Below are 12249 nucleotides of genomic sequence, written 5' to 3' on the forward strand. Positions count from 1 at the left end.
AAGTACCAAGTTTATAGTCAACATACATTGGCTTTTATGTAAATAGGCATATGTGCATATGGACTTTCCATCACAATTAGTTTGACTGATAAGTTGATAGGAATACCAGGTGAAATTTGTTCTTTCCCTTCTTCTGTACATATGCACATACAGAGCTTAAGGAAAGTAGTTTCAGAGGATTCCTAGAAGTCTTAATTGTAGAGGGGCTAGCTCTTTGAAATTGTAGAAGGCTGGTGAGTTTTATTGAATAACCAAAGAATGCCCTGAAATGTTTCGTAGTCTTACATATGCATGTGAGTGCTATTTCATGTATATGCTATTTTAAATGCTACTGCTGCAGATGAAATGGACATTTGGCTAGCGTTCCATGATTTACAGTGAGAATTTAAAGAGTAACTGATCCATCACTATGCCTGATTTACCCCCCGCCCCCCGTTATGTAGTAACTCAGACTGTAAGCCATCTGGTAGAACAAAAAGGGGGTTTGTTAAGATTCAATTTATTGCCTTCTCTGACAAGCTCTGAGCAAGTTTTTGCAGGTACATGGAATATCTGCTTTATCAATCTGTACATAAACAAGTTGACCTCAAACAGAATATTCTTACATCTTCATATAGGCCATTTTTGATAGTACAGTACCACTCTGGGAGCCCCTAATGTTTCAGGGTGGCTTGTAGGGAACATTTCTTCTCACTGTGTGTTGTAGAATATGATTTACAAAAAAGTGGAAGGGACTTGAATACATACAAGATGGCATTTTAAAAACTCAAATTATTTTAGGAACATGTGTTATCAGACCTTTGAAATATAATATATGTACAGTAGGTGCTTTTAAGCAATAATGGTATTTCACAAACAATAAAGTGGCTGAATGTGGTGCCTTTTGCCCTTTCTGAACAATGTATTTGCAATTCATATTATTCCTGGAACTTTGTTAGACCCTTGTAAATAAAATAAAGTAGCATAGAATTTTGAAGTTTGTTTGTATTTTCAGTTCATGCAATACACATTTAACTTGTATAGGCATACCTGTTCTGTTGCATATTGTTTATATCCGCTATTGTTGAATTTGACTGATATATATGTCCTGTTTGGTGGCAAATACAAGATCTTTTTAAAAAAATACTATTCATTATAATTGCTTGGTATGGCTTGTTGGACAGAATGTCGGAATAAAAGGGGGGCTGAAAGCAGAGATGTATGTTTTTTATGTGACATAAGTTGGCAGCACTGCTGATCTCAAAAAGCCAAGCAGAGTAAGACTTGGTTACTACTCAGATGGGAGACCACAGTGAAATTCCAGAGCTGCAGAGTAGGTTGGTAAAAATAAGTTTTTAAAAATCTTGGAAGAAGGTGGTCACAAATCACTTTCATATTTGCCAGGAAAGCAGAACTGTTTGTGCAGACCAATGTTTCTCAACCTTGGCCACTTGAAGATGTGTGGACTTCAACTCTCAGAATTCCCCAGCTCCCCATACAACTTTAGATGGCCAAGGTTGAGAGATACTGGTGTAGACACTAGGAGTTCATCTGATTTTGAGGGTGAACTGATCTTTATCTTATACTTTTTAATATTTTTCTACTTTATGTTTTGGTTTTATAGCAGATTTTAAATTGAGGTTCAGCTATAGAACAATTTAGACTTTTGCTAGCAATTCAGCAGTGAAAAGCTGCAGTGCAAATGCTGCTGACAGATTTTAGATTTATTTTTTTTTAGACGATCGATGACAGCTGCTTCTTCCATTTGCTAGACCATTTCTTTATTTAAGAGACATGTCCAGACATACCCAGACTAAAATCTGTCTGAATCCACATTCCATGCTGCTTTTCTTAATGACATAGCCTTATACTAAGCAGATAGTACAGGAATCACCTGGAAGTCACCTGATCAGGATATCCAAGCATTGATGGATTGGTTTGAATATCCTTCCTTGGAAACTATTTTCTCCATCCAGAAGCCCTCTTTTGAGAAACCCTGCTTTGTCTTTGAGAGGCTGCTAGAGAGTAAAGACCAGAGCTTGCTATGTCATTCTAGGAAATTGCCCTGTAAGAATAATCCTGGTTTAAGATTCTTAATAATTTGAGGTAGCTAACTTTGGTTAGTAATGTTTATGTTTTGTTTAGTTTAAAGGTCAGTTGGCCTTTTTTTTTTACGCACCTCTGCTAGATTCTTTAATACATTACTGGTTTGGGAATTGGAGTTTTTTTTAGTTAGAGAGGATTCTTACCTATGTGTAGACTGTCTTAAGGAGAGAAAAGGAACGCTCAGGAAAAGGGCCCATTTTTCTTAGAAGTGGACCCGTTAGATTTTTGAATGTTCAAGTTGCAATTTTGTAATTGTAAATCATATGAACAGTGGCAGCATACCTTTCCCAGAAATATATAATAGATGGTATTGGTGGTCTGGCTGCTTGTCGCACCTTGTAGAATTGGAAGTACAGGTACCTCTCAATTGTCACACATTTCATTCATTCATTTCTAAGTAACACATGTTAAAATCACAACCATAAGACAGCAGAAACAGTCAACATGCCCCTAGCTTAATCAGTTGACGCCTGCTTAGTTAAGATTAGACTAAAGAAAAATAGTTTTGCCTACAGGCTGAAGGGGAATAGAGATGGAACTAGACTGATCTTTTTGGGAGGGAATTCCAAAGCCAGGGAGCTGACCCTCTCTTGCATTCCCAGGAGGCTTCTCTCGAATTATGGAAAGACTTTGTACCAAATCATTTAAGGTTTTATAGGTCATAACCAACCCTTTGAATTGTCCCTGGAAGATATGGCCAGTAAAATTTAGAAAGAAGAGACAAACACAAAATAAATGAATCACATCTACCTTATAATCAGATATCTGGCTATAGCATTCTGAACCAGCTGAATTCTGAGTACAGATAGATCTGTGTGCAGTATGCTATACTAATGCAGTTTGGATGTAACTAATAGTCAAATCTGACATTTCCAGGAGTGGTCTGAGTAGGCAAAGTAGCAGTAATCACACACTGCTGGTCACACCAGAAATCTGTTCTAGGCTGAATTCAGTAGGTTGTTAAACCTCTGCCCTAAGGTCACAACAATTTTGTAACACTTTCTAGGGAAAGCTTTTTTTCCCTCTCAAATCCTTAGTAAATGTTTTGGTGGAAACTTCACATTTCTGTGAAAGGAAATATCACATTTTTAAAAATGAGGGTACAATGTTTAAAAGCATAGGCTTTGAACAAGAAGGGCTAGGGGTTGAAGTCTCCTAAAAGGGGAAGCTGGAATTCTGATTAACATCAGAAGGAATAACAGATTTCATTCAAAGCAGATAAAAATTCTAGCCTTGATTTCCAGGATGTGGGATGTACAGTAAAATGTAGAGTTCCTTTCTGGACTCCCTGGATATATAACTATTTCTCTTTAAGTTAAACAGCTGAACAGCTGTTTCAATAGCCTAGGAATTGAATACATAGGCTTTTTTGGAGAAGGACTAGATGTCCAAGAAACTCTTGTTCTGCAGTGTGTTCTATCTGTGCGCATTAACTGAAGAACAGGATCATTGATCTTTTGCTATTATCAGAGAGAATTTATAGTTAAAAACTAAGAGCTTTGGCACCTCACTTTATCCCACCAGCATGTACTGCAGCATTGACATACAAGCATATAAATGGAAAAATGATTCCAGGAATAAGTTTGATATTGTGATATCTTTAAAATTGGAGTGGTTATGTGCGTGGTTACCAGACACATATGTGCAGCTATTATTTAGTGACCATCATTCATGGTGAAAAAAAAATTATAATGATTTCTACAAGGATATACTAGTTGGTAAATATTTTGGTGACTTCTTAGGGTTATATGTTGTAATTGTCTCTGTATATAGCACCTTTGGAGCCCTAAAACATAAGGACACTGCTCATAATTAGGCGTAGAGCTGGCTTGTCATCATTTCATGGCAATGGTTTCTATAGCTTAACTATGTAGGAACCACTAAGTTGCTTATTTTTATATGAACAAAATTTGCCACCTTTCAGCTTTGGTAGTTGATCCCAGCATCTAGTATTACTACAGAGAAAAACGTTCTATTAATTTGCTCCTCCAGTGCTTGTTTTGTAAAACTCTTATCCTTTTCTCCCTATTTTTTTTAAACACCATCTTTCGCCAGCTCAGAATTCTCAAGATGTAGAATTCCATAATCTCATAAATAGATTATTTGAAACTGGAAATGCAAGATTATTTAAAAGTTCAGATCCATGTACATTGCCCAGGATAGCTGAAGAAGAAAGGTCATTTGACCTTGTTAGACCGAAGCAACCAAAGTTATCCTGAAGGATTAGTACTGAATCATACTGAGCAATAACCAATGAATATTTTGGAGATATTCAATCAATATTCCAGGGTCACCTTTTGGGAGATGGGCAGCCATATAAATTTGATTAATAAATATTTTATCATCATCATCATCATCATCATCATCATCATCATCTGTTATTTCTCTTCTGTTTTCATTTGGTGTCTCCCTATGTTTTCTGCCTAATCTAAAAAGTCAGATCCTGTAGCTATTGATTATACTTCAGTGGTCCAGGTATCAGCCAACTTGCATATTATAAAAATGCTCTTTGCAAGGGAAAGTCTGTTGAGGCTCCCAGCTCTTGTCTCTCATGCACTCATTTTCAGCAGCCTCAATTATTAATTCACACTCTGATGTGTGATTAGGTCCTAGCAGACCTGCGGCCAGGTGAGGTTACTGCAGTTGTCTGGCTTTCCAAGGCCTGTCAGGCCTGTCTGGGTGATTTTGCTTCCTGAGCTTCTAGTTTATTGTTATCAGTATTCCTGCTTGCCTTGGACATGATTTTAACATGATTGCAAATACCTGAATTCACTTAACCTATCAGCAGCTCCTGTTGAACAGAAGCAGTTCAACTAACTGTATTTCACATATTCTTATGCTCTGTAATTTTGATTCCTTGTGATGTAACTTTGTCACACGGCAAGCTTTGACTTTTTCTCTTTTCTCCCACATGACCTGCCAGAGAATCTCCTTTGGCATGTGTTTTGCTGTGACACAGATATGCAACCACTCTCTGGGTAAACTCTCTCTCTCTTGCATATTCTGATGTTGCCCTGCTGCCTCAACACACTTTCTTTTGGAGACGGTTCATTTGCAGTTAAAGCCATTAATGAATCTGTATTAATTACGAATCTTATATAATGTATTTGCTCTATTGTGTTTGCGTATTTGGATTGTATTTATTTATTAGATTTATTGCCTATGTTTCCTGAAGTAGATCAAGATGGCATACATAGAACTCCCTCTTCTGGTTCTTTCTCTACCAACAATTAAGTTTGGCCTGAGAGAGAGTCAGCTTATATGGTTGAAGGAAGATTTGAGCCTGGATCTATGACATTCTAATCCAGTGCTTTAACTTTTTGCGCATGATCATGAGAGGGACCTCTTCTGGATTCCCACATATATTTTCAGCATATGGTCTGTACAGTATGCCTCTGTTGTTGCTTTTGGTTCCAAAGAGAAGCTGTAGAGGTACATTCAATGACAGCATTTTTAAATAACATAGGTCAGACACCAGGATTATCAGGATCACCTAAGCTGGGAAGAAGTAGAATGTCCTTCCTTCCTTCCTTCCTTCCTTCCTTCCTTCCTTCCTTCCTTCCTTCCTTCCTTCCTTCCTTCCATCCATCCATCCATCCATCCATCCATCCATCCATCCATCCCTGTATCCCTGTTCTGCCTGTCCTCTATAGAATTGGCTTTCCATTTTTCTCAGACTAACATCTCTTACAATGTTAGAAAAGTGCTTATTATTAACCCTACAGACTGGTTATATAAGGGCTAGTAGATCTGGACTACAAAAATCTGGGCAGCCACTAGACAGCCACAGCAGCAAAAGGTTGGCTGGTGGTACAGTTTTAGCAGATCAGATCTGGCAGAAGGAGGCAGCTGCTAAGGGGAATAGATGGGACAGAGCTGTGTATTAGGTAACAGGCTATTTTGTTATGCTATCATGGTGCATATTATGTTTAATCATGCCAGATATCATTAGAAGTTGGGTCTCATACATGACCTGCAACCTTCAGATACAGTGGAGATTACTATTCTGTTGCCAGTATTAAAATATGATTCAGTGTTCAGTGTTTTACCTGTTTTTGGAGAAGACAAAATCTTGCCCTTCACTTAAACTGTTTTGGGACAGTCATGATCAATACTGCATAACCAGGCACCTCTGCAGGGAGAGCGGGTGTCAGAAAAGTAAAAATGGTGACTACTACTGCATGATTACAGCCATCACCTTGACTTTTTTGACACCCCCCAACCATGGATGCCCCATACACAACCTTTGCAGTACCTTTCCTTATTCATTGGATAGAAGGTTCATTGTAACTTTCTTTTAATTCCCTCCCTCAGCATTTAGGTTTTTTTTTTTAATTCTCACCTATGTATATTAATCTAATAAAAGTTACCTTCCTCATATACTCTATTTCTAAGCATATAGATTAAAAAAATGAAAACAAAACCTTTTTGTATATAAGCAATGTTCACTTTGTGCTATAGATGGGCAGGATTTATTTATATATGTGTGTTTCTCAGTTACTCTGAATTAATACATTGTTAGAAGCCTATTGCTTAAAGGAAAATAAGGACAGAGCCTGCTTTTATATCTTAGTCTGTCAAGCCACATTGAGTAAGTTCATGAGGGATTAAGGATTGGTACAGGAGAACTAGCAAATATGTAGTTCCAGACACATAGCAGGCAGGTTATATGAACAACAGCCAGCACTGTCCTTAACTGTATACTAATATTGGATGGAAACAGTCTTCTGTAAAGTGTTTGCAGCTGGAGAGATATAAAACTATGGTAAAAGTTCTTTAATCATGTAGGAGCCACCCATATTTCTTATTCTTCCCCCTCCTTCCCTCCCAACTACTGAGGAATATTTTATTTGAGTGATATGTTAAGCCCTGAGGTTGGAAAGGAAATAATTAAAAGGGAACAACTGGCTGCCTGAAATATTTTTCTGGAAAGAAAGAAAAAATTCCTCTTTCCTTAAGATACATGGTAAATATAAATTAACTCTTGCTTAGAATTAGTCAATCATTTATTTTGCTATAACACAAACCAACTCAACAATATTCTTGGTTCACAGATGTTATTGGGTATTTTTTTTTTCATTTGTTTTTGGCAAATGTTCTTCATGCCTCAGATTTAAATATTGAATTTATGTAGTATCGGCAGGATGCAAGCATGGAATGGATTTGTACCAAGCCAGCTGTTCAGCATAGAGAAAGAGCCAGATTATAAATTTGTACTGGGATCACTGAATTTCAACTGTTTTCTTTTACGCTGAAATCATGAAGGGGGTTCAGATAAAGCCTCTTGCCTTGTTTAAAATACACAAGAGAAACTTAGTCCTGCACAGATTAGTTCCAACCATGCACCTAAACCTTCCATTAGCGGCAGGCTGGTGACATGAATGGGCTTATTTCTCATATGGAATATCTGTTCATATCATAGGCATTAGCCCTTTCTTAAGGAGGCCTATTATGTTCTTCCAATATGTGTGGGAGAGTCATTTAATCTATTTAAATGAATGTGATCAGGGAACAGCAACATCAACACCAATTTATACATTTTTAGAATTCCTTTGTATAAAAGCACCCCATATAAAGAAACTGGGAGTTTCCATTGTCAGTATAATGATACTTTTTCAACTTTGAAATTTATGTGATTATGCTCATCATGCAGAGTGAACGTGGAACTGCCTTGCTTTGGTATTGCAGTGATGTGGTGATGCCACTAGAACAGGGCTTAATTTTTGGCCAGGGAATAGACAAGTTAAACTCAAAACAGATCTGTGAAACTTACAAGAGGTCATTTTAGGGCTTAGTTGATTTTTAAAATAAGGGGGAAAGTCACACCATTGGAAACTATCATTTTGCCAGTGAATTTTGCCATCAGAATCTTCAAAGATCCCAGAAACAGCAAAAAAATATGTCTGGAGTTGATGGGCAGGCGGGGCGGGAAAGGGGAGTGATACAGTCTGTGGATTGCCCAACCCTGATCTAGTTCAGTGGCTGCTTAGAATGAAGCTATGTGGGCAAGTCTCTTCATGGTATACCATCTGGATAAACTTGTCCCTTTGCAGTTCAAACGTGTTATCAGCATACCAACACAAAACTTTTTCCTTGCTGAAGAGTGGTTGTGTTTTGCGTAGCAGTTACTATAGCTATGAAGAAAGTTTAAGGGAAGGCCTTTATCCTTATAATCACCTCTTTCCTTAAATGCCTGTATATTAAAAGAAATGTTGGCCATTATTACTGTACAGCTTTTAAAGAGACAACAGTGAGGAGTATGTATCCTATTTGCTATCTCCAGAGCTCCATCAGTTTGAATAGCCTTGTTGAATGTTGACCTTATTAGGTCCTGGAAAAGTTTTGAAACGTGGTTTGAGCCAGTGTTTAGAGTCAAGTATGTTTTCCTGAAGCTTTCATAATCTTACATTTGTTCATGATTTTTAGTTTACAATTATAACATCAGAATGCCTTGTTGCATTTCATGTCTCTGAATTCCTTCTCACTTTCACTACTGCTTGGGCTCTGAGTTGTGAAGAGAAGGGCTAATACTACTATCCCTGCCTTGTGGATTGAATGCAATTAACTTTTGTTAGCTCACATATGCAATTATCTCTTTCAGTTAAAGTGGAAAAAAGCCCACCAGTGAAGGGCTCACTCTCTGGAAGAGCCACCCTTCCATGCTTCTTTTCAACTCTGCCTACTTTGCCTCCAAGCTATCACAATACAAGTGAGTTTCTCCGGATTAAGTGGTCAAAGATTGAACAGGACAAAGGTGGAAAAGATCTCAAAGAAACTACAGTGTTGGTGGCCCAGAATGGGAATATCAAGATTGGACAAGGCTACAAGGGAAGAGTGTCAGTTCCAAGCCATCCAGAAGACATTGGCGATGCATCATTGACTATGGTGAAGTTACGTGCAAGTGATGCTGGGGTTTACCGCTGTGATGTAATGTATGGAATTGAAGATACCCAAGACATTGTCTCACTGGCTGTTGATGGTAAGAATTCCATTTACCATACTGTTGTATTTCTTTTGTGAAATTTAAACTACAAATAACTTCAGTTGTTAAATGAAAATGAATTAACAATTTTAATATTCTTCACAGAGACATACTAATTTGCCAGCAATGTCACTTTTCTTTCTTTCTAATAGTTTCACTTAGGGTCAGTAAGAATGTGATTTTTCAGACCTTTCCTTCTGTTGCTTTGAGGACCTCCAGTAAGTCCACTGGCATAATCAGTAGTCCAGCCTTCCCCAACCTGACATCCTGGAGGATGTGAAGCAGTCTAATGCAAATAGAAAGCAACAGATTGAAGAAGGCTTCACAGGATATTCCTCTAAGATGGCAAGAGATTGGGGAGGCAGCTGAAGTTTCTAATTGGACCACGAATGACCATGATACCTCCAACTGATGATCTATGTGATAGAGGCTTCTCAGATTCTGTACTCTTGCTTTTTTTTTTTCCTCTTTGTATTCCCATTGAATAATGTTTTCCCACTGAATTCTAAAGAGTTGTCAGACCTCCTCCTGAGACAAGGACTACTTGCCTAGGAGGCATTTGTTTATTGTACAGGATATGATAGCCATATCAGACAGTTCATAATCTTTGACTGGGTAGGAGAGATATTGCAGATTTTAAAGCCTAAATGCCTAAAGCCTAAATACCTCAAATCCTGCACACCACTTACAGTGCCTTCCTCATGAAGCAAAGTTTTGGCCTTCCTCTTTTCTGTCCCCTTATCCCATCCATGTTTATAGCTGCATGTTTACATTCTTGTTCTCCTATCTAGATACAGGTAGTCCCTGGGTTAAGAACACCTGGGTTACAGATGACCCATAGTTAAGAATGGAGCCTATTGTAGCAAAGTTTGAGTTAAATACACAATGTTTCGAGTTAATTACACAATACTACTTATACAGTATTATAAATTAATACTGTTCTGGCTTACATGCAAATTTGACTTAAGGATAGATCTTGGAAACGGAACTCGTTCTTAACCTGGGGACTATCTGTAGTTCCCACAAGTTAGGTTTCCACTAACAGCTCTGACTGGAGCTTCATGTAGTCACTGAACCTAAACTCTGCTCTCACTATGTCTGAACTAATTCTTACCTGCCTTAACTTTTAATGGAATTTCATATCATACTTGTTTGAGGTTTTTGCAAAACCAAAAATGAGAGCCAGTGTAGTGTTTAAAGGCACCAGGCTAGAAACTGGGAGACCATGAGTTCTAGTCCTGCCCTAGGCTTGAAGCCAGCTGGGTGACTTGGGGCTAATCACTCTCAGCCCTGGGACAAAGGCAATGGCAAGCCACTTCCATAAATGTTGTAAAGAAAACTGCTTATACTTGTGTAGGCAGTCTCCAGGAGTCAAGACTAACGTGAAGGCAAAAAACCTCAACCAACCAACCAAAACAGCTGGCATTTGTAAAACACCATGGCCTCACTATCTAATGGGGAAAACTGTATAGCTAAAGAGTAGACGGTAGGATCTCATTAGGAGAAGTATCACAAACCAGGTCAAATTAAATCAAAACCACATTTTGGTTTAAAGATAGAGTTAGTAGTAACATTTTTTGTTTGTTGTTCTCCAAAGAGCAGTGATGCAACTGTCAAACCCAAGGTCCTATTTGTCAGCTGCATTGTTGAATGTCAAGGATACAATTGCAGGAAATTGATACCTTGGTTTCTTGCCTTGGGAAGTATATGAACATGGCATTGTAAGCTTTAAAATAGTTTTAGAACAATTTAAAAGAGGAAATAGACCACCCCCACCACCACAGGAAAAAAGGAAAACCCAGCCTTGTCCACTGCTATCCAAATCACTGTGAGCCTCAGCCCTGTGGGACACAGGCCCCAGAAGTTGCCCATTGCTGTTCAGAAGTAAGAATAGGAAACCAATCTGAATGGAACTCTGGCACAGGCAGTTTAGAGCCTTTTCCTTCATTTTGAACTAAATCTGGTTCATATCCCCCTAATTTATTTTGCAGTAAAATTATTCAGTTATTTGCTTGTAATGCTACGGTATCTATTACTATTGTACTCGTGAAGCAATATGAACGTTTGGGGGATGGGATTCTGATCATCAGAGTGTGTTATGAAGAAAGGTGATTTTTTATTTTTATTAAAAGAGTGAAATACAAAAGAAAAAAGCCTCCATTGAATAGTGATAATACAATAAAGAAGAAAAAAACCTGAAATATGATGCTTAAATGAACTAAACATAACAAAAACAACCCAAAACAAAACAAAACAGATCTGTATGTTAAGTATAGATATTTTCATTGCTTCCTGCAAACAGCAAAAGCCTCATACAGCAAAACAGGAAGCGAAGAATCAATACTGTATCTGAGCAAGCAACTGAGAAACTGAAGGGAAAAATCAGGATCAAGGGAAGAATCTTGGTAAAGAATTACCCATTAGCAAAGCTGATAGATCCCATATAACAATCCTTTTCGCTTCCAAGACCATTATTCTCTGCTAAGAAGGCTGTTCCAGCATTCAGTTTCTGAAACTGCTCAGAAGCATCAGCATATGGAGAAACCAGAAATTGTTGGGTTTGCACATCCTATTTGTAGGTTGACCTGAGACTTGTGGGAAAACGGTTCTTTAATCATTGCAATGAATGTGGCATCTCTTCGGTAATACCTGCACCACTAGTTGAGAAGCAGTGGAGCAGTCTCACATAGATATTATTGAACTAGGGAAATACAGAAAACCACCTGATCCTGCTCTCCCCAGGAATGTCTGTTCCTTGTTATGTTTCCTGTTAGATGTATTGAAACCCAAACTAAGTTTCTTTTCCCATCTTTATCAATTGGCAGAGCAGCTCCATTTCAATTCCAGTTGCTTTTGTTAAATCAACCTTCCCCTGCCATGAGTTGCAACACTTAATCTGTCCTTTAAGCCAAGTAGAACACAAAATTAAAAGAAACGTCCTTTGGAAACTCAAGACTTTCAGGAAAACTTCAAAAGATTTGTGCAGGTCTAGACTGCCAGGGGGTGGCAGGTGACATCTTTATGTATAGCTTTTCTTTTCTCTTTTACAACCTCATTAAGTCAGATTGTCAGCAATATATCAACCTTTCTGTGTCTCCCTGACAAATGTAAGGGGTTGGGCTGTTTTCATGGAAATCTGCCTCCTTGTATTTGAATTACCAGCACGTGGGAAGGATTAAGTA

The 12249-nt window shown here is 38.1% G+C and overlaps 1 protein-coding gene across 1 annotated transcript in view; it reads left to right on the plus strand.

Annotated features, from left to right (window-relative positions):
• The window catches only part of VCAN (versican), a 100102-nt gene that overhangs the window by 16410 nt on the left and 71443 nt on the right, over nucleotides 1–12249 (plus strand). The window contains exon 3 of the mRNA XM_088129950.1: nucleotides 8687–9064. Coding sequence (XP_087986076.1) covers nucleotides 8687–9064 — 378 coding nt within the window. The remainder of the gene's footprint in view (nucleotides 1–8686; nucleotides 9065–12249) is intronic.

The sequence above is a fragment of the Python bivittatus genome, unplaced genomic scaffold, assembly GCF_059951505.1.
Source record: "Python bivittatus isolate LINGU-HERP-01145 unplaced genomic scaffold, Pbiv_v1 ctg000850_np1212, whole genome shotgun sequence".
In the NCBI taxonomy this organism is placed as follows: domain Eukaryota; kingdom Metazoa; phylum Chordata; class Lepidosauria; order Squamata; family Pythonidae; genus Python; species Python bivittatus.